Source organism: Apteryx mantelli, chromosome 9, assembly GCF_036417845.1.
Source record: "Apteryx mantelli isolate bAptMan1 chromosome 9, bAptMan1.hap1, whole genome shotgun sequence".
Classification (NCBI taxonomy): domain Eukaryota; kingdom Metazoa; phylum Chordata; class Aves; order Apterygiformes; family Apterygidae; genus Apteryx; species Apteryx mantelli.
Window position 1 is genome coordinate 21,413,214 of NC_089986.1, and position 27,244 is coordinate 21,440,457.

The window sequence follows — 27,244 nt, forward strand, 5'->3', positions numbered from 1 at the left end:
GGAAGAGACTGATTTGGCTTCATGACAATATATTCTTTTTTGTGATAGGTGCGAGAAGATGTGCTAAACTCCTTGAATAACAACTTTCTACAAACACTAAACCAAGCATGGAATGATCATCAAACAGCAATGGTGATGATTAGAGACATTCTGATGTATATGGTGGGTATTCTGGGATTCTGCTTTTTCATTTGTTTAAGGTGATGCAGTTGTCTTTTGACACATGAACAAATGAGGTGGGGGAATGCAAAGCAAGGTGTACTTAACAGTCTGTATTCTGTGAGAAATAGTTGATCTCAGACATAGACTACTAAAAAGCCTGTATGAATGATGTGGTGCTAGAACCAAGCTGATTCGAAAAAGGGCTTTTCTGCTGTCATTTGTGGGCTTTAGGAGTGGAATAGGCTTTCAGCAGCCAAACAGAAATAAGCAAATAGTTGCTTCAGCATATGCGGCTTATTTTTCTGTGACTGGGTAATCAACCTGTATTATTTCTTTGTGTGCCAAAGAAAAGATCTTTAACTTCCCTTGAGCTATGACTTGTTACACTGAGATAGTGTCCTAAACTGACTCATTATGTTTACAACCTTCCACTTAAGTTGCTGTTTATACCTTGTTGTTTTGAACTCTGTCTATGCATGTAAGACCAATTATTACAGGTATGTGACAAATCACTTTCTTATTTCAACTTACATCTTTATTGTTTCTGTCTTTACCTTTAACTTGGAAAGTGCATCTGAAATAACAATGGTTGAATTTTACAATTCTTGAAAGATAAGCTAGTCAAATTCATTCTGGCACGCTACTTTCTGGTGGGTTGTATGTTTTAATGTGTTTTTTGGTGGTGGTGTTTTCTTACTGTAGAAAGCATGATGGTATAAAGCTTCCTCAAACTTCCTAGTGTAGTCATTTTTCTTTCAATTCCTGTGTTGAAGAAGATCACTCTGCTTAGGTACAGTCTGTGTCCCTGGATAAATGTTAAATCTGAACTGAATCTTTTGCTGTTCATGAAGCTGGTGACAGGATTACTCAGTATTCATAGATGAGCATATGATCTTTGGTTGGATGATTGTAATTTTTAAAGGGAAAAAAAAAATCATTCCTTACCTGATAACTAACAGAAATAGCCTTTTTTGAGGAGAGAAGGCCTTACAGCTTTGCGCCTGAATTGTGTTGTGCTTTAGATTAGTAGGTTTATGTTTAAACTTCCAGAACCATGTGCATGCTCTGAGGGTGCAGGAGAGTGCATTCTTGTATGCTTTGTAGCCAAAGTCTTAATTCTAGGAACAAAATGTTTTGACTGCAGAGAGATGGAAAAGTAATAAAATAATAATAATAATAATAATAATAAAAGTAATCAGCTAACATGGTAATTTCCAGAGTTGAGTTCCATCTAGGCTCACCTATCAGTTAACTAGTTAATTTGATTAATTAGAATGGGACTTAGGAGAAGGAACACTAGCTAAAAACAAACAGCAGTCAAAAGCTCTTGTTCTTAATTTTAACATTCTTATTGGAGAAAATTGGCTGAACATCTGAAGTTCTTTAAACACAACTTTATTTTCTGTTAAACCATCTCTCAAGGAATAATTAAAATGTCAGAATAAAATCCTTGGGGGCGACAGGTAATGCCTAATGGCCTTAAAAAGGTACACTTGACCTAGAAAGGGGGTGAGAATACATTACACAATACATACACAGTGAGTGCATTTTGTGTACTAATCTTTTGATTACTTTCTGAGCTAAAACTCATTAGCTTCTGTTTGTATCCAGCCGGAGCTGAAGATTAGTCAGTTTGTGGTAAGTACAGATCCTAGCTATAGACCTCTGTATCTTGAAGAAAAGAAACACATGTTGAAAGTCTGTGTGTGTGTGTTTTTATACAAGAATCTTTTATTCTAAAATACCGTGTTAAAGAGAGTACTTTGCAGTGTTGGTCAGTGAAGGATAAGATAATGGTAGTGCCTTTTGGGGGCGGGGGGGGGGAGTGTCAAAAAAGATAAGCTGAGAATCTACCCAGCGACTAGAATTAACATCTTGCAGCAATTAAAGACCTCATTTCATGCTATAAAATCAAACCTATTTGAATTAGCTGTGAAGAAATCCTACTTGACTAATAAGCTACTAAAAGTTAAATAATCCTGAGTAATTATTGTAGCTATGTAACTTAAACTTTTTTTAATGGACTTACTGCCTTTCCTTTTTCTTTTTTAGCTGGGAATAAACTACATGTCTAAAGATAGAGAGCTGAATAAAATGCCTTCAGTGATACTTAAAGATCTGAGTTCCTTATCTTGCCAAGAGATTCTCTAATCTATTTGTGGAGAACAAACACAAATCAGTTGCTTATAGCTGCATCTGGACAAATTAAATGGGAAAATGAGACAGGAGTAGTATCCACAAGAATGGTTAATTGTTAGAATAATTGAACAAAGCCAGTGGTGAATTTTCGGAGACATCAGAAGATGGAATCCAGAGCTTTCTAGGAGAGTAGTTACATTTTAGCCAAATACTACTTAACATTTCAGTGCAGGAGGTGCTGAATGCTCCAAGATACAGAGGTGGTCAGGCTGAACAGTGCAGTATTGTCTGCTGCCTCTTAAAGTCAGTAAATGGTTGATCCCTCAGATCCCTTTCCCTCAGAGAAAGTTGGCTTATAGCTCATTTCTGATTTAGTGTGTTGACCAGTGTTTTGAGGACCAAGTAGCAGTCCTGTGCTGGATTGGAGGGGTGGCAGGGGACTTATTAAACAAATCATAGTGGTGTTGGTATAGTACCTTGTCTAGGCCCTCACTGAGAAAGGGATACATGCTTCAGTTATCATTTTTGGGGGGGAGAGAGAACCGGTTAAATATCTCTTGTGCTAAGGGTAGTGATGCCTTGACTTTTGAGGCTTGTGACAGACTGCCTTCTCTTCACCACCAAAACTTCAGAAGATGGAGAGCTGCATCTTTCTTGCAGGTGCAAACTGGATTTCATTGGGTAATATATTAAACAAAATGAGAAAGGAAAAATAAACAAACTTGAATATCTCTGCTGGAATATGTAGCTAGCATAGAAGTACCAATGTAGGCTATTTTGGAGAAGTCTTTCATGTGCTATTTGACAATTTTTAATTATTTTGAGTGGCTTTTCAGTTGAGACTTCCACATGACTGATTTTTTTGTCCCTCCTCCTCCATAGGTTTTTTTCCTTGTACCAAAATGAGACCCAAAAAACCGTAACGCACATCTAGATAAGATTTTTTTTTAAATAGTTTAAGAGTAAATATCACCTAATGAAAGTTATTCTTTCAAAATACTTATATAAACTTGTCAAACTTTAGGAGCACTGATGTGTGTTTATCAAACATCTGTAATTTAAGATGGTTTTCTGATTATGAATTATTTAATCTTTATTAGATAGTTCTATCTAATACAGGGAGCTGACACGATAGTCAAACTCCCTTTCTTTGAATTTGAAGGATATAGGGCAAATTGTCAGTAGCAAATTCATATTTTGATATGAATTAAAGTGTAAGTTGTGGTTTAAGATTTGACTAGTCTCAAAGCTTTGCAGTTTCATCTTGGTCACTGGAATGTCCTATTGAGTCAGTGTAATTTCGTTGACTGGAACAAGACTAAAGAACAGGAAACTTTTAGTCTTAACTATGTGTTAGTTGAAAAAGCTGCTAGTACCACCAAATTATAAAATGGAGGAACATCTGTCAAGGATGTTGAGACCTTACTGCTCTGTTCTTAAAATAAACTATTTAAAGGGCTTTATAAGGTAAAGAATTATTATTTGCTCTTACTTCATGAAATTGAGTCTGAATGAAATGTAGTTTTATAGCGATATGCTTATGTCAGAAGTTGTTTATATATTCCTATTCAAACACAACTAGTATTATTTAAATTAAAATATTTATCTTAAGTAATCTGTATGAACTCAGTCACCAGGCATTGTTATGGACATGCTTAGTTCCATCAGAAGTACGTGCCCTTCTAGTCTGCTTGTGAATAAGGGGTAACCCTGTCCTTCTTGTCTTACCCAGGAGGCAGTAGCTCCTTACCCGTTAGTTTCAGGAAATCTACCTCCTGGTACCAAAGGAGCCATAGTTTGATATCAGTGAATGTATCCTCTTGGGTTCTAACATTACTCTCTTAAATTCTTGCCTCAGCCAAGCGATGTACATCCTAAACTAAGCTATACCCATTCTAATGCCCTGTTTGTGTTCCAACTTGATTTCAACCATTAACTCCATTATGATCTGATTCAAAACAAAAACCTTCCTTCAGTCCCACCTTAATCTTTTTCCTCTGTTTAATTTTGCCACTTCTAAAATAAAATTTAACTCATCAGGATCTTTTCTGAAAAGTACACATATTGTACAATGTGATTAATGCATTATTATGATACTTATTTGATGATGAAGATGTTTTCTGTTTGAGGCTTGTGGTAGGATTTCATTTACATCTTTTGATATTTGGAACTACCTCCATAAAACACTCCTTAAATTTTGCATTATAATTGCATTAAAAAAAAAGTATATTACCTTGCCTCTTGTGTCATGTTGCTGTGTAGCTTCTGCTTAATTTCAGGTCTGGTGTATAGTGTAGTTCTAGTGTAAAGTTTTGTGACCTGTAGTTGCCCAGTAAAGCCAGTTCTAGCCAGCTTGAGGTATTTCAGTTTCCACAGTTGAATTTCAAATGCGTGTAGCCCCCCCCCCAGTATTTTGTTGTCTGTATGAACTAGCTCTCCTCCTTTTAGTTTACACATTTAGGCTGCAGTCATCAGTATGAGAATACATGTAATACTCTGTAAATTTATGGAAGTGTCTGCAGCCCTATATTAAGCAGTGAAGTCATCTACTACATTTGGCTGTATCTGAAATCCAGTCTCAGCTGTGTTTGCAGTGTGATAGGCATACCTATAATAGTTTTTATTCAGCTACTGTATGCAATAATAGCAGAGGAGGTGCAGTTTTTGGTCTTCCATGCAGTTTCGGTGAGTGTGTGTATTCTTGGAATGTCTTACAGTAAGTAGATTATACTGAATTCTGTGGTGTCCCAAGTTCATTGTGTGTATTACTTATATTAGCTAAATTTAAAGAAATTTCAGGTATTCAGGTGCAGTGATCACACCCCAGACTGCATTATAGGTGCATGCTTAGTGCCAGAAAACACTGTCAGAAATTCAGTTACTCTTGTGAATACAGTTTTGCATTTTGAAGAGGGTAGAGCATTCCCTTCTCTTTGGGGCAGCGCACAGAGCCGGTGTGTTGATTTAGGCCAGCATTACGTGATTGACCCTGTGAGTTTTGACCTCATGGCGTAGGACTTCTGTTGTTCATGCACATGCACATAGTTGTAGGGAGAAGTTGTTTTATTTTTCAGAGCTGGGATCAAAACACTTGCTGTATGTAAGTGTCCAAAGCCTGAACATCATCGAAGTAGTGCCTCCATGAAGAGATGGGGCAAAACGTGGCTGTTGATGACGTACAGTAGGTAATTTGCTTTACTTGAGATCAAGATTATTCTGCAGCGTAAGCAGCATTGTAGTTCATGAATAATTGCTGTCTGAAACTCCACCCTTGTCTTCTGTGAGTTACTCTTGCCTTTTTGAACACCTGCTGCTTCGCCCCATGGGAAGAGATTGCTGTTCACTAGCATGTAGCCTCGTCTGCCAAACGTGTTCCCAGATGGGGATTCCTCTTGCCAAGATGTTTGGTTGGGAGAGCTTCCAATCAATAATGAAAGTAATCTGTTACCAAGGGGAAGCAAATCAGTAATATCAGAAATGTTAATACTGCTACCTTAATTTGGGTGTCGTAGAGTGGTCTGGCTTATTAAAAAGTCATTGCTGTTACACCGAGAAGAGTTTCTGGTGCAGCTACTATTTCATGTTCTAATGGCAGTGGTTAGCACTGCCACAACAGAAACTATGCATTCTTTGATCGCTTTAATAGTGTGTTTTAGCTTATTTTCTTTCAGAATCACAGTTACTTCAGTTCTTGATGCAAGTGTGTAAATAAGGGAGTGAAATAAGTAACATTGGTTCTAAATACCAGAAAAAGTGAAAAAGAATAACATATTCCAAAGATTCACTCCATCTTGTGTCATTAAATTGACTTCATGAGACCAACTGGTAAACTTTTTGGTGCGAGTTAGAACTTAGCTTGCTCCGCTGGCCATGGGCAAGCTGCATCTTACCTGTTCCCATCCTGCTGTTTCATTTACATTAAGTGCTGCCTTCCTGGAGGGGAGGGGTGGGAAATTATTCCTGAATTGTGGAACCCAGTGTTTCATTTTCCTTTGGTCATCAAGAGGCAAACTGGCACAATGACTATATGAATAAATTTTCCATGGAAAGTATATAATCTTGTAATTTTGTAATCTTTTTTCCATTATCTGAAGTTTTTTTTTTTTTTAATGGTTTAGTTTTCTAGATACTTGAAAAAAAAGTTTACACTTTAATTCTGGGTATGATAAAGCACATAGAAAGATATTGATGGAATTAGTGGGGAAGTTAATCTTTATACTCTAGTTCAAACATTTACCCTCGTCCTATACAGATTTTTTTTTTTTTTTTTTTGCTTTTTATACTATGTAAATTCTCAGAAAACTTTCTTGCAATCAAATTTGAGTAGGAACAGAATATTTTTAACTTTTACTAATAACAACATCCTGAGGCATAAGTGGTAGTAAAGCAGTATTTTTAATAATTAACTGAACTGTTTTGTTTATGAACATAAAATGGATTATGCCCTTAAAAAATGAAAAAAAAATCACCAAAGCTCACCTCAGAAATAGTTTGTTATTCACAATTTTTCTGTTCTTGATGCTGTTTTACATAGTCTTACCTGGTATGGTACAGCACTGCTAGATATTAAGTGATAATACACATTCTATTTCTGATAGTAACTTTATTGATAGTCTTGCTTCTTTAGACGATTGAGTTGGAGAAGTGAATAGAAAAGGGATCAATAATCGAAACTAAACAGGATAGAAAATTTTTTGCACTCAACACTACCTGTATGAGGAACATGGATGGGATATACTTAGGCTGTCTGGACTTTGCGAAGAGTAAACTTGTTCCTCCTGCTGTATGCTGAGAAGTTGACTTTGAAAGGAACGAGCGTTTCTGTGAGTAGCAGTAGGAAGGAAACTCTGGGTGTCTGCTCAGTAATGTCTCCGTCAAGCTGTGTGATGATGGTTGTGCTATGTGGACTTGGAACGCTATTCTGAGGATCAGCCTGGTTTTGTAAATGTGTGTAGTATGTGGCTCGCGGACGGTTGAGGTGCTTGGCCCTTACTATTAACTGAGACCACATAAGGAGATGGAGTTTGAACCTGTATTGAAACAGAAGAATAAATCTTTCTCTTCTCCCCCCTAATTTCTTTTAGGGTGGTGGTAGGGATTTAATGAAACTACAACAAGGTTTCAAGATCCTTGTTCAGTTTGAATGGAAATGAATTGTATAGGGGTTCAACTGAAGTCTTTATGTACAATTTTGCAGTACCACCCCCTCCCCTTTTTTTAATGGTTGTAATGATTCTCATTTTGGCTTTACTTTTATTCTATTCACCTAATGATGCTATTTCAGGAAATTTCACTAAATGTTGAAGAGGAACTTTCTGCCTAACAGGAGTGGTAGGCAGATGTATGGAGGAGGCGGGGGGGGGACGGGACAGGGAGAGATTCCCCCCCCCCCCCTTCAAGGAACAAAGTGGGGTGAATGGAAGGGGATTGGGTAGATAAGAAATACCTCTTTCAGATTATGCAATGAGCTTTCTTAGTATTTTGGGGTTTCTCTACCCCCTGGTTAAAAAACGTGAAGGGTGTGCGTTTATTCTGGCATACTTAGTCATAAATCCTGTACTAACATTTACTAATCAATCTAGACTTCCTATGTAAATGAAGAGGGTTTTGGTGGGGGAAGGGAAGGATTTAATGAAACTGTAACAGTTTCAAGATCCTTGTTCAATTTGAATGGAAATGAATTTTTGTAGGGGTTCAGCTGAAGTTCTTATGTATAATGAAGTTCTGGAAAGTTGGGACTGACCTTGAGAGCATTAATAATCTCTGTTTATGAAAGAAGAGAAGATTATTTTGATTATTTCTGTACCTTATAAATATGACCGATCTCTTGCAATTTTGAATTGCACAGGTGTAGTGAGTTTTAAATTTTAAATGCTATCTGTGTGTATGTCTTCATTGTAGGACCGTGTATATGTGCAACAAAATAATGTGGAGAATGTCTACAATTTGGGTTTGATTATTTTTCGAGATCAAGTTGTGCGCTATGGTTGTATTAGGGATCACCTGCGACAAACTCTGTTGGATATGATTGCAAGAGAAAGGAAAGGAGAAGTTGTAGACAGGTAAGATGTTTGTAAGTGGTTGCCTTTTGTTGTAAGTGATATCTGTCAATTTTTAAGAGTGAATCAGGAACATACACAAACAAATCATCGCTTAAGTGTGTGTTTCTGATCACAAGTAAAGCTTTTCTATGATAATCTAGAGAAAGTGTTGTGTATGTGTAACTGTTTAACATAATGTTAGAGAAGTGCTTTTTTTTTTTTTTTAATACTTATCCTGTGGTCTGTATTAAACCTTTTGTAAACATTTCCACTGTTGCCTTGCGTCAGAGCATTTCGTTATAAAGCAGAGGTTTTGACAAGTCTATGCCCATGTTGCCCTTTATTTCCTCTATGCTGTGGGGTTGTTTAATTTTCTTTTACCACGTAAGTCTTTTTCTTTTTTCTACTCTCTTTCCTAATGGTTTAATCCATCTATTTATTGGTAGTTCATTTGCATTTCTGAGCCTTGAAATCCTCATATTCTCTTGCTGTATTAGTAGATGGGGACTGTTGTGCCACACACTTCAGATGCTGCAGCTGAAGTAACTTGAAATTTGCAGGCTTTTTTGTGCTTCTTCAGTTTCAGAGCAGCTGCGGGGTGTGGAGATATGTAAACTTCATGCTACTTTGGCTGCAGCTCTGTGATTGATTGCCCAACATGCAGTTTATGAAGAGAAAAATACTTCCTGGCAACAGCTGCATGTTGTCCCCTACTGCCAGAAAGTGGAATTTTTTCCTGGATGCAGTTCTTTTGCATTTTATTGATGTATTTGTATGCCTAACCGTATGTCTAACTTGCAGATACACTTTCATTTCTTTTTGGTTTAAAAGAAAAGTACTCTGCACTGCAACTTCATCTGTGCAATTTTTTTGGAATTGTTCAGTTCCAACCTACATGTGCAGTTTTCAGTTTGCTCTGAGAAACTTTTTTTTTTCCTATTTTTGGTTATTTTCTTGTGTGGTGAAATGTATTCATGTTAATCGATTTCAGGGTTAGTAGAACTTGTGGGACCTACTTCTCTATTTTAAAAATATTTAATAAACATTGTCAGCTCCTTAGTTTAGAACAGAAACAAAAAAATCTTTGTAATCCTCTGAAAAACCTGTGATATATATCAAACAGATTTAAGATAGAGTTTTTATTACAATACTCTGTTTAAGTTGATATTCTGAGTTTTGTTATTCTGTTTTGTACTCTCTATCTTAACAACTTGAGAAATCTACATGTTTGTAACAACTTACTTTTTGGCAGAGGCGCAATAAGAAATGCTTGCCAGATGTTAATGATTCTAGGTCTTGAAGGAAGGTCAGTCTATGAAGAAGACTTTGAGGCTCCGTTTTTGGAGATGTCTGCAGAATTTTTTCAGGTACAGCAGCGGGATATCAGTATATGGAATGCTTTTATAATTGCTGGGAAAATGTGAGAATTGGTAGCATTTTAAGTAACTGCTACTTATTTGTTGTGTATGTCTATGTGTATGTACTTAAATGAAACAACAAAAGATTTGACTAACCTTGAGAGAGTAACACTAGTTTTACAGAATTACTATAGCCTATTAGTTTTGTGATGTAAATGCTGATAACGTATAAAGTGATCATCATGCTAACCTTGTGCCTGCTTTGAGCTATTTCATGCAACTTGGTTCCCCCCCCCTTTTTTCTTTTCTTTTTTTTTTTTCTTTTTCTTTTTTTTTTTTTTTGAAATGCCAGTGCCATGAAAGATTCAAATGGTTGCAGGCTGGGGATGGAGATGGGAGACTGCTTGGGAAACTGCCTATGGGGAAGCTTTGTTTACTCTGTAGTTTCTATATTTGTAGAATATAGTCTATATTAGAGTCTATGTTATAGGCTTTATAAAATAAACCAAGTCAAGGAATTAAGTCTATCTCAGTGGCTATCCAAATGTTGAATGAAAACTGAATAATGCATTCAAAAGGTTTCCTGAACTTTTTGGTAAGATAGTTTCAGGGAAAATGCTAAATGAATAGTTTTTGAGTTTAATCCTGCTCTTCTATTTTTGGACATTTTCTATTGGAAATTGATAGAAATTCTAAAAGCACGTTAAAAGGAATTTAGATTGCATAATTTGTCAATCTCCCAATTCTAATGCAGGATCAACCATGTATGCCATTCCTCTGATTTCTGAATTTGCTTGAAAATCAAGCATATGTTGCACAACTTTTAAAAGTCATTGCATTCTGCTTTTCATTTGGTGCTATGCAAAATGAAGAAAAAGAATTATCTTCATTGGAGCTTCATTTCTTAGTTCTGCCTTTAAAAAAAAGCAAAAAAACAAAAAAGAACTTCTCCAAAAAGACTACACTGACCAGTATGGATAAAAATTTTGATATGAAATAATATATTCAGCATTGTCACTGACTAGAATAATAAGAATTGTTGATCCTCACAACTCAAAAATGTGCTATAAACTGGTATTCAGAAGGAATTTTTGCCTCTTCCTTCTCCCAATCCTTCTATTTTCTTTGGATCCTATGGCTAAAGATCCTATTGGTAACTGGAAACTAGGTTGTTTAGGTTTTTTTGGTATGAAAAATCCCATGCTTCTGCTGCATGTATCCTCCTACACACATAACCTAGTAGTTGCATTAAGTGTAATACAACTATATTTTGTGTTAAGCTTATATGTAAATCTTTAAAGTATAGTGATATGAATTGTTGGACATACTGGATTTGGTTTGGACTTACTTATAAATGCATTTCCTTTTTCCCCCTTTAAATAAGTCTAAAGTATTAATTTGTGTTAATCACAGATGGAAAGTCAGAAATTTTTAGCTGAAAACAGTGCTTCTGTATATATAAAGAAAGTAGAAGCTAGAATTAATGAAGAAATAGAACGGGTGATGCATTGTCTGGATAAATCAACAGAAGAACCAATTGTGAAAGTTGTTGAGAGGGAGCTTATTTCCAAGCATATGAAAACTATAGTGGAAATGGAGAACTCTGGGCTAGTTCATATGCTGAAAAATGGGAAGACAGAAGGTAAGAGTGCATTATATGGGAGACAAAAATACTTATGATACTGTTTGCTGCTTTTGAATATGGGATAAATTGAACTTAATGTTTATGTTCCTGTGTAATTCTAAAACCACTCTAGTGGCTCTGTTTTGCAATCATCTGAGAATGTTACCTGAGAGACATTTAGAGAGATCTTAAGACAGAGCCCATTTGTGTAATGTGTTTGTGGTTAGTACCAGATACAGGTACTTTTCTTTGGCAAGCCAAGTATGTTTAAGAAAGGTACTCATCCGTTATACTCTGTTTCCTGTTTCCATGAGCCGTTATATTACTTTCATTCTTCCAATGTGTAGCTGTCAAAATGCATCAGTAAGCTGTTTGGCCCACAGGCTACTATTTGAAAATTGCTGCAGTAAATGACTCATTTAATAGTAGTATCGCAGGACCAATTCTTGTAGAGGGGAGGCTTTGTAGCAGCAAAAGATGGGTTGTTCAGTTTCTAAAGACAGACGTATTCTGAGTGGTTGGAATAGAGGGGTTTGGCTTGGTTCAGTTTTTCCTGGTAGGTGGAGATCAGTGTGAGACAGAGGATGACTGAACAAAAGATATTATAGATAATGAAGAGAGTGGTTGTAGTATCTATATTTAGAGCAGCGAGAATGGAAATGCACTTGCTGTTTAAATTGATGGTTTTTTACTCCTGAAAGCAGCTTCACAATTACTAGGTGCTAGTCAGAGTGACAAAGCAAGCCAATTTCTTAGCTGCGAGAAAAGAGAGAATTTCTATATTGAAAGGGAAAGTGATGTTACTATTCTTAAACTTTTTTCTTTAATACCCAGTTAAGACAGGCTTCAGGCTGAAATGACAAAGGTATGGCAGAGTATTTGTAGAAGATACAAGAATTAGTCTGAGTTTTGTGGGCGTTGGTTTGGTTTAGGTAGAGAGTAAAGATAGGGTTTTATAGAAGAGGAATGTACAAAGATAGAGTGCTGTTTTGGAAAGCCGCATTTAAGCTAAGCCACCCCTCAAGATTTTAGATGGATGACACAAAGTAGTGTTAAATTATACGACTGACTCTATTCCTTCAAAACAAATATGAATTAAACTCTAATTGTACCAGGTTTTGCTTTTAAAACAAGCAAGTATCTTACTAGCATTTTTGTGTTTTTTTTCTTTAACTTAGATTTTTCTCATAACTTTCAATAAAGTATGTGATTTTTGAGATGGTGACTTTGAAAACAACACTATTAAATACCACTGAAAACATAGTCTTGCTGAATGTATAAATGCACCATCCTTCAGGGCAAACGTCAACTTTTGCTGGCCTTTGGATGAGGAGAAGGACAACTACAACTAGAAGAATTGAATACAACCTTTGTTTTTAATTTCCTGGGGTTGCTGCAGTCACCATGTTGTCAGGGGTGAAGGAAAGGAAACATCATCAGAAGACTGCAGTGCCAAAGCTGTTAGGGGGTGCTTTTGGGGGCTTGAGTTTCTGAACTAACCTTCTGTTGTCTTTTGCTATGAAATTAGAGTTGGAGAAGTACAGTACACAGAGGGTGTCCTGCATATTTCACTCTTCTTTTTATCTGCAGACCTTGCTTGCATGTACAAATTGTTTAGCCGGGTGCCAAATGGTCTGAAGACAATGTGCGAGTGCATGAGCTCATACCTAAGAGAGCAAGGCAAAGCACTAGTATCTGAAGAGGGAGAAGGAAAGAATCCAGTTGACTACATTCAGGTAGTTAAATATTTTAACTTTCTCTTCTTCCATCTTTCCCATATTCCCCGGTATAGTGGTTAACTACATGATTGATTAAAGGTAAACCTTAAAACTGATGCAAAGGGGATTATTATTAGTAAGCTGCATTTGTAATTTATAGTTTTGCTAAATTCTACATTTCTTGAATTTTCAGAGATGTTTAGAATTATTTATATACAGAAGATGCTTGGAAAGTGCTTGCTTATTTTGTGCTTTTGGTAGCTACTTCTATTAAATAAAATATTCAGGCTAATTATATAAATGCTTGGGAAATTTTTTATTTATTCTAAATGATATTTGCCTCCAGATTGAGTTGTGTGTCTGCTGGCAAGTACCTTTACAGCATCTGTTTTGTTTAATTTTATGTTATATTAGCTATCGATTATTGAGACAAAAATTGCATGCCAGTATTTCATAGCAGGATTAACTATGAGTGATAGGTAAATGTGTTGTAAATCATAACAAATTTCTCTCTTCAGTCTCACTCTCCCTGAGAAACAGAACACTTTGCATATTAAAAGATGTAAGTGTTCTTTCTTGCTCTTCATCTCTCTCTAAGAAGTGATGTGTAGCATTAATTTATGAAGATCACAAACTATGCTTCAGGAGTCTGTCATCTTTTCTCTCCTCCCATGGTCTTTGAGAAGATGGTTTTAAATTTGCACATAAAATCTTTGGAGTTCATTAAACTTTAAGGAATTTTTTTTATAGCTGGAAAAATGTGGGGGGGGGGGTTTCTAACCATGTTTTATACTTAATGTAAAAATGTTTATGTATTCATTAAATAACAATTTTTTTAAAATGCATAGATGCAATGCTTATGTCTGGTCTTTATGAGAAGTACTTAATGCATTATTACTATTATCATCACTGTTCAATTTGAAATCAATAATTTTGCTAGAACTGGTTACTATTACAAGAAGCCATTTGAGTATAAAAACACTTTTGATTGGATTATTAGTCATCTGGCAATGCTGAAGCAAACTTCTTACCAAGATTAGATAAGAATCACCTCTCCAAGGATTATTTAAAAAGAAGAAAGAATGCCCGTTTGATTTTTTGGAGATTTAATGATTAAGGGCTGCTTATGCTTTTTGTGGTATGATTCAAAAAAAAAAAAAGTCACATGCTGTGGAAAATAAGTGTTTGGATTACTTTGAAGTAATTTTCATTCCTTTTAAATCCTGATGAACCTAAAGGGATGTCTTAATCAGCTCAACTGAGAAAGAATTAAAAGCTTAATTATAGAGATACTATTGATGTTTCCTGCCACAAAGACAAAAAGATTAGAGCAATGAAGCTGAAGAAGACTTAAAACCATATTGCATATGCTTTGGCACAGAGATCATCCTCAGCTAATCAGTATGCACCCAGCCATCTCAGGAAGACGCCCTAGAGAAGGAGTTGGTATTTGGTTACTGCTAAACCCCCAAACAGGTTTACCCTCCACTTCCATTGACATGATGGAAGAAGAGAAAAATACCTGTGAATTGAGAAACCACCTCACTCATCTCATCTCATCTCAACCATGTTCATCTGAATCTTTCAAGGACTTAAATAACAGTAAAAAGACAGACAAGGAAGCTACGTTATACCATGAAGAAAAAGCATCACCATAGTCCAGCACTGCTTCTGCAGCATGACATCACCAAACCCTCAGCATCATTGGTGAGATGATTGCAAAAGCATTGCCAGGGGATTAGATTTAAAACTTCTTAAAATTACTTGAAGGGATGTTGAAATGCTGTTGTAGTTTAAGGTACTAACAGTTTCTCCTGTTTAACACCAGGTTGTTCAGATCATGTACTCCTGGAGAGGAGACATAAGTTAACCTTGGTAAACAGAGAGAGATAGTGGGATTTACTTTGAATTTAAAATTTCTAATACGCATTATTTAGCCTGTCTAAAGACCATTCCTTTAAGTGAGATGGTGAGTTCTTAAGAAACATTATTACTTTCTTGAGTAACTCTTGAATGGCTTCTTTAAGTAACCACATTTAAATATTTCTTTCAATGGTCTTAAAATCCTAGGTTTCTGAAGCTAAACAGTTTGTGTGGGCGGTAGCTACCCATGATAAACTAAACAAGCTTAACTCTCAAGTGAAATTCTTTTGGCCCCTCTAAAATACTGTCTTAGTTATGTCTAAACCCTATGTGTATCTCATACTTGGAAAGGTGCTCAGGTGATTTTAAGATGTTTCCCCCTTCTATACCCAGTTGTTTTAACCTCTGGGTGAAGATGGTGCAAACCCTAAAAATGAATATGATGGTTTCTAATCTGATGATTTGGTTCAAAGGATGTGGTTCAGTCCAAGCCTGTGGACTTCACACTGCGATAACTGGAGAACTGTTGTGTGTCTAGCTTTCATATGTTCACAGTGACCCTTAAAGACCAGCAAGAAACGTATGTGACTGCATAATGCAAAACATGTCCCTGGACTGAAACTACAGGGAGGAAAAGCTGATAAGATTTGGCCTTTTGTGGTGGTGTTTTCCCTTCAAACTTCCTTAGTAACTCTAGGGATACAGCTAGTGGGTGCCTAGCCTCATCTTTTTCCCATCCTGTATTTAAGATGATGACTTACTTGAAAAAGGAAAGGCATAAAAAAGTGGAACAAATACCTCCTTTAAGTTAGAAACTTAAAATTCATTAAAGCAGCCTGTTTAACAAAGGTGATTAAAAAAAAATTCTTAATCTTTATTGAGTAGCCTATTACAGTAAATTGCACTAGTGTTTGACACCAATATTTTAGCCAGTTATGTGAAAATTGCTTCCATAAGAAATATTTATGGCAACTACAGACACTTAAAAATGGAAATGAAATTTCTGATGCTCTTTAACAATGTGAAATGTAGAGATTATTGCAGAAACTCTGACTGTAGATGTGGTCTTCTCTACAATGACTTCGTCTTTTGTTACTGTGTTACATGTTTATACTTTTTTTTTTTTTTAAGGGTTTACTGGATTTGAAGAGTAGGTTTGACCGCTTTCTTCAAGAATCTTTCAATAATGACCGACTCTTCAAACAGACTATTGCGGGTGACTTTGAGTATTTCCTCAACCTCAACTCTAGGTCTCCAGAGTACCTCTCATTATTTATTGATGATAAGCTGAAAAAAGGAGTCAAGGGAGTAAGTATAAATTAAATTAAGAGATTATACTCTTTTCTATGTAAACTTGGGTCAGATAAAGCCAAACTGCTTTTCCAGGGCTGATTTATATTAAGGTAAAGGCAACAATGCCTTAAAAAAAAAAAAAAAAAAGTTGTATAACATGGCTGATCACATAACATTTTAGATGTAAACTTAGAGAAATATGAGGCACAAAAAGATCTCAGGATGACATGTAGCCTGGCCCCCATCTCTGAAGCAGTATACCTGGATTACTTCTGACAGATAATTGTCTACCCTCTGGAAAAAAAGAGATTGAAGAAGGTTCTGCAGCCACCTTCCTTGGAAACCTATTCTGCTGCTTTAATATCTGTATAGTTTGGCAGTTATTCTCAATATCTAATCATTTCTTCTGCAAATTAAATAATTGGATAGGGAAAATGGTTTGTTCCTTTTTACTTCTTGTACTAGCTTAAATAGTGCTGTTTCCTTCAGTCTTTCCTCACAGCTTTTATAAAAAATTTTTGATGTATAGAACCCTGAACTGGACACAATATTCAGCTGAGGCTTCAGTGGGCCTGAATAAAGCTGAATATTATTGAATACATCTTATGCTTAGGAAATCAAATAGTAAATTCTACTTATTTATAAAAGAACTATTCCCCTGAATGTTTGTATTACAAGTTAGATGTAGTATGTCAGTAATGATTTTGTTTGTTGTGGTGCTGGACAGGCTTTGCAAAATGATCTTTGAAATGTAGAAGTTTTCATTTTAAACTAATTTTTCATACACCTAATAATTGGTTTTCAACTGTGCTTTTTTTCTTCTTTTTGATACATCAAAATGCATGTTTATCCAGGAACTTTTGTTGCCATTTTTATCCAGGCATTCTATCCATCCATTGTCTCCCATTTCCCCTCCCCATTGCTTTTATCCCTCAATTTTAGATCTGTTGTTTTCTCCCCGTATTGAGTTTGTGCGCTTAGGCTCATTTATTCACATGTTGGACCAGTTTTGTCAGGATCTCCATAGGATACTGTTAGACCATATGCTTGCTGTCAATTACTTGAAATATCTAGGTTGTATAGAACACTCGGACTGGAAGATTAAAAACAGGAAATTATTTCTTTTACAGCTAACAGAGCAAGAAGTAGAAACTATATTGGATAAGGCAATGGTTTTATTTAGGTTTATGCAAGAGAAAGATGTTTTTGAACGCTATTATAAGCAGCACTTGGCAAGAAGGCTTCTTACAAACAAGAGTGTTTCAGATGACTCTGAGAAAAATATGATATCTAAATTAAAGGTAAGACTGTTTGCATACTTTTAACTTCATTTTTTGTAAGTATGGTTTCTTCTCTTTTTACTTAAGTGATATGTAGATAACATACATCTTGACTGATGTTCAAATATAGATTTGACTTTTAAGCCCCAGCAGGAACAAAATATGAATAGCTTTTCTAGAAAAATTTATGGAAATAAAAGAAGGTAAATATGGGAAAGGACCTGTGTTGAGAAGAGCATTCTGGAAAACTGAACTTACTTTTCAAAATGTGTTAAGAATTTATCAGTAAGAGGACAACTCCTGCTATATAGAGATTTGATGTGAGGATAAAACATGGTCTAGGTTTTCTGTTATTCACTGTGGAACTTTTTAGTGCATGCAGGGGGTTTTTTTGTTTCTTTGTTTTTTGCTTACCTCTATCTGCAGGCTAATGATAATGTTTAATTCCTTTTTGGTGATTGTTATGAGATAGATTGAAAAAAGATCATGTCAGTGTTTAGAAACACTTTTTTCTTAATTTTATTGGTTCAATTTACTGTGGACAAAATTGAAAGAGTGCCCAAAAGATGGAGAAGGTGGTAAAGCTTAAAGGTGTTTTACATGAACAATCCTTGAAGCACATTCTAATGCAACTTCTTCATATGTGGCATAAGTGGCTAGAGCACTTTTAAACCTGACTGATTTGGTCCTAAAATCAAATTTTGCTGCTCCTTGATTTTGACCTTCTAATTCTATCTGTGAATGAAGTCTGTTTGCATCAGATTTCTCCAAATTGTCAGTATTCATTCCTTCTCAGTTACTTCTCCACCTTTTCCAGTCTGGTACAGGGCATTAACTTGCAAGATGAATCAGCGGACCAGGACTGCCCTCTTTCCTCATGGTTTTGCAGTGGTTAGGATGCTGAAGCTAACGTGTTTGCCTTTACCATATATGTCAAAGTATGTTTTGGAAATATATATGCACAAACTCACGTATTTGCAACTTAAATGTGTGTATGTGTGTGCATGTATCTATATGCCTAGGTACCTGACTCTCTGGTACCTCTGGTAACCTCTAGTAACCCTTGAAAATCATATGTTCTTAGGAAACAATTTTTTCTGGTACAAGTAAAATTTTTATTTTCCCTTTCTGGTATCATGGTAGAAAGCAGGTGAAAGTATATGCCTTGGTCTGATAAGCTTTAGCTGGTTTTCAGATGAGATAAGAATGTTGAAAACAAAACAAAAAATTACAGTAATGGGAGAAAACAGAAGGAAACAAAGTTTTAATTCATGTTAGGTTAGATCCTTATATGAAAAGTGAAACTTTTCTTTTAAGGTCTAAAAGTCATGCAAATAAGAATCCCAATAATCAAACGTACAGAAATATCACTTTTCTGAGACTGCTAAGCTAACTGGGGTCTTGCAGTTCACATATGAGCAAATTTGTTTTCATAATGGTGATGCAACACTTTTTTTTTTTTTTTTTGTATTTTAGACCGAGTGTGGGTGTCAGTTCACGTCCAAACTGGAAGGAATGTTCAGGGACATGAGCATCTCCAACACGACGATGGATGAGTTCAGGCAGCATCTTCAGGCCACCGGGGTAAGAGCGCAGGGCCCCGTGCGCTTGGCCTTTTCCTTGGGTACAAAACCTAAAGTCTTATGGGGGCTTTTGGCTTTCTCTTTGCTGTTTACGTCCCCCTGCTGAAGGAAGGATTGGGTTAGCATCCTCAGTTTACATTCCTCTCCCGGTGATGTTTCTCACCTTGCAGGCGTGGTTAGTATTTTCCGCCGTGCGAAAGGGGGGTCGGAAGCCGCCGTGGGGCCGCTTTGCCTGTGCCCGGCGCGGCCGGCAGGGGGCGCGCGCCGCCCGCCTCGCCCCGGCCGGGCACCTGCGGGTAGCTGTGAAGATGCCCGCAGGCGTTCGGCTCCGCTGCTCTTTGTATTTTCAGAGGCTGGTCAAGTTGTCCTTCTAGAATTCCTGAACCGTTAGTTTCAAGAAAACATTGTTGGAGCATTCACATTTTTATAGGTAGCATTTGAGACCTGTACATGGATTTTTTTATTTTTTTATTTTTTATTAAAGATTCATGTATTTTACAATTTTACATTCAATGAGTTAATAAACTATGTCTATAGTTTCTTCTCAGCTATGTTACAGCTAACAGGGGGAATTTAAAATGTTAACAGATTATCCTAGGCCTTATTTGAAACTGGCTTCTTATTCTCTGCAAGGGACCAGTAGCTTGGCTGATGGTTGCCTTTTGGTCAGCCTCACCATGGCCTTTTTATGGAATATCTGGAATATTTATATATGACAGGACTGTATATATTTCTATTAGTGTCAGTAATACTTGGGAGGAAATTATGAAGACTTTTTTTTTCCTGTTAACTTGCTGGTGATGATATGTTCTAAATGAACTAGTCTATTCTACTCCTTTTTAACCAATTTACGTGCATTGTATATGTGTGGTGTGTCCTAGTTGAGACAGGAATCTGCTCTTCTCTAAGCAATCCTACCTTCAAAGTCTCCTACTGGGTCTTGAGATAGTAGGTAGTGCCAAGGACTGCATAGATATGACTAGTTTTATACCAGCAAGTGGAAAGCTGAGCCCTAGGGAAAGTCCAAGCTGAAAGAATGTGAGTATCTTCCTGAACTGTGATCCTGAAACTTTAAATTTTTGGAATTTGTGAAGATTAGCGCACTTTAAGGCACTTTCCATTTGCTCATGCTGTTCTTGCTCTGAAGAGATGTCTTGGAAAATAAAGTGCTTCCAAAACATTTTCAAGGCAAATGTCTGCTCAGTGCTTTGTGTAATTAATATTATATGTGATATTCTAAGTTGAGACTGTGTTCTGGTCTGGCAAAGACCAAAAAAAAACCCAAGAAACCCTTGCCAGTTCAAGTAAGATGTCCCAGTTCCGCATAAAGATACTTTCTGTATCTTTCTGTCTGTGTTGATGGGCTTTTTCTAAATTTTGGCTGCACTGAAGAAGCTGTTTGAAGCTTCTTTTTATGTGATTCACAGATTAACTAGTTTTCTGTGTCTGAATGCTTTTTGAATTTCTGTTGTGAGCCTCAGGACATTGGTGATATGAAGTTAGAAGTGTGGCAGTAATGTTGGCTGTAGAACAATCTTTATATGGCTCATTACATACTTTTACAAACTGTTCCTCTTAGACCTCAAATCTAAATTCTGTTCAAGGGGATTTCTGTATCAGTAGCCCATCATTGATTTAGATTTTTCAGAAGTTTCCTTGATACAAGTTTGGATGCGTGTGTCAAAGGCACTTAGCTCATATGATACAAGAACACTTCAATAATGCGTGGAGATGCTACTCCACTATTTATATTAGAAGATTCTGAGTTCATATGACATTTTGTGACCCTCTAAAATATAACATGCACTATTTCTGTGTTATAATTTGGCTGGAGTTTATAAGAAGTTGGATATATTATGCTTTTATTTTTCTTGTCCATAATGTATGTTCTTTGAATGTATTCGTTAGACCTTCTAGAGCTGAAAATTCTCTACTATAAGTTGATTATTACTAATTTTGATTGAGATACCTAGTGAGGATTAATGCTTCTGTGGTAGCTAGATGTTCATCATCTGCTAATGGCACTGCTTTATAGATCAAAACATCAGCTGTGGAATGTTCTCTAACCTGTGCTGAGCACTTACAGTAATGGGAGAGAAAGTGTCGGGGTTGTGTGTATAAAAGTGAATGGCTGTTTCCTTTAAAGTCCGGGGGGAAATTGCAGGAATAGCCCCCTGTTGTTTAACACTGAGTTTCTACTGTTTCTTAGCTGCTGCTGGAGAGTAAATTTATAAGCGGTTATTTTGGAAGTTGTACATTTAGCAACCCAGCTTTACTGTATGTAGTCAAAGAGTAAAAAATTCTATAATGAATTTTGTTTGTGATCACAGAAATTTCACTCTTGGCTAGCACTTCTTGTTAAATTTTGTACACTCTTAAATATCATTGGGGAATGATGTGGAGGATTTTTGAGATATCATCTAATTTTTGGCATCTGCTCTGATAGTGATGACTTCATTATTTGTCCAGCTTTGGAAAAATAGTATTTACAGACTTTTTTTTTCCTTAGTTTGTGGAAACTCTAAATATTCTACATTAATACAGAAGGACAGTGAAACATGAACCTGTTTTAAATGTGTGGATTTTTTTCCCCCCAATTCTCTGTAGGTCTCATTAGGTGGTGTTGATCTCACAGTGCGGGTTCTCACAACAGGTTACTGGCCTACTCAGTCAGCCACACCAAAGTGCAACATCCCTCCAGCTCCTAGACATGCTTTTGAAATATTTAGAAGGTATGTATTAAATAAGGCTTTTGGCTAAAGGTTTTAAGAGAAAACTTTCAAACTTTAAGTGACAGATATATGTTGCCGAGAGTTAAAGACATGCTAGAATACTGCTTTATATTAGTTCTTGTGGGAAATGAGAGAATGCAATATTCACATTGTGAGGCTTGAGTTTGGGGAGTTTTTAATTAGAATTCTATTGTGATTTAATTTTTTCTTAAAAGCAACTGTTAGAAGTTTCTTACAGTATCCTTAAGCTACAAAAAGTATATGTAGTTATCTAAAGCACTTTCTTATTAAATACCAAATGTAAAAAAATGTCTTGAACTGCTTCATTTATATTACAGATTTTACTTGGCCAAACACAGTGGGCGACAACTGACACTCCAGCATCATATGGGTTCTGCAGATCTCAATGCCACTTTCTATGGGCCTGTTAAAAAGGTAAAGTGTCAAGATTATGAAAATACTATACCTTAACCTTTTTTTAAAAAGGTAAGCAACTGCCCATTTGTACTAACTTCAGAATTTTGTAAAATACAAACTTAAACTTGTTCCCTGATTATACAGGAAGAAGAAAAAAGTACCTTTTGTCACCCTTATAATCTGTTTCTTCCTTTGTAGCAATTTAGTTTTCACACATTTTCTGTAAATCTGATTTGAATACATCACTCAACATCTTCTGGGTTTATTACATCATAGAAAATTACTACTTTTCATCTCATAAGTAATGAGAATCTGAATCTGTCAAAAGTGAAATGAAATTTGTTTCTCTTCAGAGTTATTTTGGTTTAGTTAATATGAAAAAATATTCTTAGTCCAAGTCTATTCTGCTTTTCATATGGAGAGTGCTAGCAATGTATACAACATTTTTCCAAACATGAGAATCTTAGTATAGTTTACAGAAATACAACAATATTTACATATACAAGAAAATGAGTTGCTGGTAATTTAGACCAATTCCAAAATGTTAAGCTAGAGATAGTAACAGCATGAGGCTTGGAAACAAAGAAGGCAAGGCAAATCCAAATGCAAAATTAAAACAAAATTCTTGTAGCACAAGTATTAATAAGGTGAGTTTGTGAGAGTGTTAAAATTCTATGACTGTAGGACAAATACTTTGATAGTTTTAAAGAAGATAAAGAATAAAGAAACTTGAGGGTGGTCAAATACTGGAACAGGGTCAAGAGAGGGGTTAGAATCTCCATCCTTGGAGATACTCAAAACTCAGCTGGATGTGGCCCTTAGCAACCTGTTCTAGGTGGCCTGGCTCTGAGCAGTGGTTGGACTATGTGACCTTCAGAGGTGTCTTCAACTAAAGTCACTCTGTGATTCTAAAAAACCTGTTAGAGATGCTAGTTATGCCACCAGGCATATGCTATTTTGTCACTTGTGTGAACTGAGATAATATTTCATTATATAACTTTCCTCTTACTGAAGTAAAGTATTAATTTGGGTGTGGAGAATAATCTAACAGTAGTTTTATGATTTTAAAATAGGAAGATGGCTCAGAGGTTGGTGTAGGAGGTGCCCAAGTAACTGGCTCAAATACACGGAAGCACATATTGCAAGTCTCCACTTTCCAGATGACGATATTAATGCTCTTTAACAACAGAGAAAAATATACGTTTGAGGTAAGAATTGTGTTTTTCTCACATGATTTTTAAATAACTGGTAATTTCATTCTTGCAGATAAGTGTTGACATTGTTTTAGGCTTTCTTACCCATTTGAGTAGTCCTTCGAAAAACATGTGCCTCAGATTCTATTGGAATGTAAGTCAGGCCGATAAATACAGGAAGCAGGTCAGCAGTAATGCATCTAGGGGGCAATCCTAGAGAAGGCAATTAATTGGGAACAGAAGCTTTTTGGAAAATTGAAGAGGATTGCAGGTGTGGTTATTCTTAGGCCACAGGGCTATACAAAAGCTGAAGTTAGAATATAGCAGGTGTGTCCATTTGCTCACTTTATCTTTGAGAAACTGGCCCAGGGATGGAAAAAGGTTTGTATCCTGGCCTCTTACAGATTGAAGTGCTTCAATTAGCAGGCTAGAGTAAGCTGTAGAAGTGAGCAACCAAAGAACTTTCTTTGCTTTTCTAAGCTAGTGAGCCAGAAAGGACAATGAAGACAAGGTCCAGATATCTTCCTGATGGGAAGAATAAAGTAGCTTTTCTGGGAAAGGCTGAAGTTGTCAGCTGATAAAAGGTGCTGAAGAAGGCTTTGGGAGTGGAGGAGGATCCTGTGCTGGTGTATTGTATCTGAGATGTTGAAAAGCTTTTTCTGCCATGTAAGGCTGTTGGTTACACAGACGGTATCACTTAATAGTTTGGTTTGTGTTCTGTTGGAGAGAATGTTGGAGACCTTGAAAAACTGTGTAGGTGCAGCTTGAAAATGAAGAGGATATCCTTCTTTTTTTCCATCTACAATTGACTGTGTAATGCATAATAACCATTTTTTTTGTTTGGATTTTGCTCTTCGGGTTATTCAGCATACTCCTAGCCTGTTAATACAAGAATGTTTCTTTGAATCCCTTTCAGTTGGCATTAAGGAAATCAGGGTTTGAAGAGAGTCTCTTCATAAACTACTCATAGCCCCCAAAAAATGATTTTGGGGAACAAATAGCCCTCTTTGCTGTGAGCTCCATTTTAGGAGCATTACAACTGAAAGTACTTTCTCTGTGGAATACTTTAAAAAAAAAAAGGGGGGGGGGCGGAAGAGAGAGAGGGTGGTTTCTTTGGCTTGTATCCAAAGGTTTCTCTTGTTGAAGTTGGTGCTGAAATTGGTCTGGTGGCTACTTTCTTTCACGAAAGTTACAGGCTTTATGAGCAGAATTCTTTAGGCATGACCTATATATGAATGAATAATACTTGGTACAGTAGTGAAAAGTTTGATTTTTAAAATGTGCTCTAAATCAGAGTTTATTTCATTAAGACTGGATGATGAGGAGGGTGTCCACATTCTTCTGGTTGTGTGTATTTTTTTTTTTTCTTGTTTAGGTGTTTGAGCTCTTTGTGTCCCACTGTAACTAAAAGTCATACTTAAGAAGGCATACTTCTTTTGTTTAGCTTCCTTGGGGAAAGGGGTGGAAGATGTCTTTAACTCCAGCCAGGAGATCCTATGATATATTAGGACAGAATGAATTTTATCTTTGTTCATTGATTATTGAATACCATAATTAATTACTGAGAGCTGGACAAATGTTAATGTTCTGTCTTATTAAATTAGTGCTTTTACTGCAACATAGCATGAGAGATGGATGGTGGTATGCTTACAGAAGTATAAAAGCATTTCTGATGTGTAAGTGCTTCTACAAATTTGCAGCTGGACAGACTAATTTGCAGTTGCCCTTTGCAGTTGGATAAGAATCATTAAATACCAAAATTCCTTCCCAAAAATTTATGAAATTACTGGGCGTCTGCTTGTCAAGGGTTTTGTTTATATATACAAAAAACTAGTGGCAATATGGGTCCAGTTTAATGCTACAGGCATCTAAGAGGAAAGTTCTTCATGCAGGCCTTCAAAGTGTGCCAATTTTTCAAAGAATCCAATTTCTTCTAAGTGAACTTCTAATACTCAGAACGTGTTTTTTTTTGTTTACTTTAAAGTTTGCCGTACATCTCAGTATTTTAAAAGGTGAAATGCACATTTTTAATGGTGAAGTCAAAAATAAGGGGGAAAATGGCTGGTTCTTACTTTATCCTTAGTTATAGCAAGCAGGAAATACAGATGTGACTGCAGTGGAAGTAAAACTGTTGTATAATTCAACATAAAGGAGACATAAGAACTTAAAACTGGCTTACCCTTTTTCTCTTTTGCTTATCTCTGCTTTGGAAGAATTATAAGTTGAAGTCTATATAAATAAAAGTCCATTTAGTTTGAAAGTGTTTTGTTTTTTCAGCAGAACAATATGGTATTTACACTACTTTTTTCCTTATAATAAACTTTTTTTTCTTGCGTAGAACTTGACAGAGGCTGTTCCGTGCCTAGAATCATCTCCTTTGTAGCCTCCAGATATAGCTTATTTGGTAATGTTTTTAGAACTGAAACTGTGCAATAGGTACTTCTCTTGTGCATGACTACAGTATCGTCTTTAAAATAAGGCCTTTCTGTATAAAAATATGTTTATAAAAATGATATGCTGCAGATTGAAGGAAAAAGAATACAGGAGCATGTTATAACCTTTCCATTCATATTCATGGGGGTTTGTTTGTTTGTTTGTTTTACCCAACTTGAAGACGTCTGCCTTCTTCTGAGGCACAGTACAATTCTTTCTGTAGTTCTTATTTTAAAACTAGCTTATAAATTCTGAAACACAAATTTTTCACATATATTAGTGGCTGAATTGGGAAGCTACTGTGTGAAGTAAAATAAACAGAAATACCTTGTGGTTAGGATAAGGATCTTCAGCAGCAGAGACCTCAAACTTCATTGTAGCTCTTCATTTTGCTTTCACTAGCAGCTGAGTGAATATGTTTACTTACAGAAAACAGCAGAGTGAATATATTTCTTTATAGGAAAAAAAGATAATTTTGAATAGATCCGTCCTTTGGCATTAGAAATCAAGGTTTGGGAATCTGCTTCTCACAGGCAGTATGCTAGCTGTTAGCTAGATTTGGGTTGTAGCCTCAAGGCTTTACATTTAAATAAGTCCTGTAATGTAAGTGCCACCTTCCTCTAGTTTGTTAAAATTATGCTGATCATGCCACTTCAGTAAAATTCTTTTTAATGTGACTGTCTAAAGGATTAAGCCTTTGTTTATTTATTTGTTTGTTTTTCCTTAATACTACTTTATGCTGGATCCAGAAAAAATATGTGAAGGAATCAAGGTGGCAATGGTGCAAAACACAGTTTAGAAAAGTAATAGCTTTCTGTGAGCTGCTTGTGAATAGGCATTTTGATATTAGCAAATAATTAAGATATTTGGATACACATCACTTATTTCAAAGACTGTGAAAATTTCTGAATGCATTATTCTAAGAATACTCACGGCATCAACTGTTGAAATAATATTTCCCAGTCATCCATAAGCAATAGGTATCAACAATTCTGAAACTGTATAATTCAAACTTACTGAATTTTTATCTACATCATTGAAATGAATTTGAAGTAGTGTGTCAAAAACACAGTTTATGCACATCATTTCCCATAAAGTCAACATTACACACTTACTTTTCAACTGTACACCTAACATTAAGGCATGTTTTTGTCTGAGCCTTGGCATTGCAGAGATCCAGTAGAGAGATGTTGTGTGTGGGCTGCACTGTAGTGAATGACAGAGCCCTGGTAGGGGCCAGTACATCCAAATCAATTTTATTGTCTCTGTTGTCTGGAGCAGATGAGCACAAAAGAGCAGAATTCTCTTCTTGATTGGTATTACAAAATTTGAGTGCATAAAGTAAATGGTATCATTTAATAAAACCTATTGTACTATGAAGTTTGACTTTCTGGTCACTGTTTAAAGA

The 27,244-nt window shown here is 36.0% G+C and overlaps 1 protein-coding gene across 1 annotated transcript in view; it reads left to right on the top strand.

Moving 5' to 3' along the window:
- Positions 1 to 27,244, top strand: part of CUL3 (cullin 3) — a 61,119-nt gene that overhangs the window by 28,857 nt on the left and 5,018 nt on the right. Inside the window, exons 3-13 of the mRNA XM_067301917.1 lie at positions 49 to 162; positions 8,203 to 8,363; positions 9,595 to 9,709; positions 11,114 to 11,342; positions 12,915 to 13,060; positions 16,037 to 16,213; positions 17,329 to 17,499; positions 18,955 to 19,062; positions 21,669 to 21,793; positions 22,132 to 22,228; positions 23,284 to 23,418. Coding sequence (XP_067158018.1) covers positions 49 to 162; positions 8,203 to 8,363; positions 9,595 to 9,709; positions 11,114 to 11,342; positions 12,915 to 13,060; positions 16,037 to 16,213; positions 17,329 to 17,499; positions 18,955 to 19,062; positions 21,669 to 21,793; positions 22,132 to 22,228; positions 23,284 to 23,418 — 1,578 coding nt within the window. The remainder of the gene's footprint in view (positions 1 to 48; positions 163 to 8,202; positions 8,364 to 9,594; positions 9,710 to 11,113; positions 11,343 to 12,914; positions 13,061 to 16,036; positions 16,214 to 17,328; positions 17,500 to 18,954; positions 19,063 to 21,668; positions 21,794 to 22,131; positions 22,229 to 23,283; positions 23,419 to 27,244) is intronic.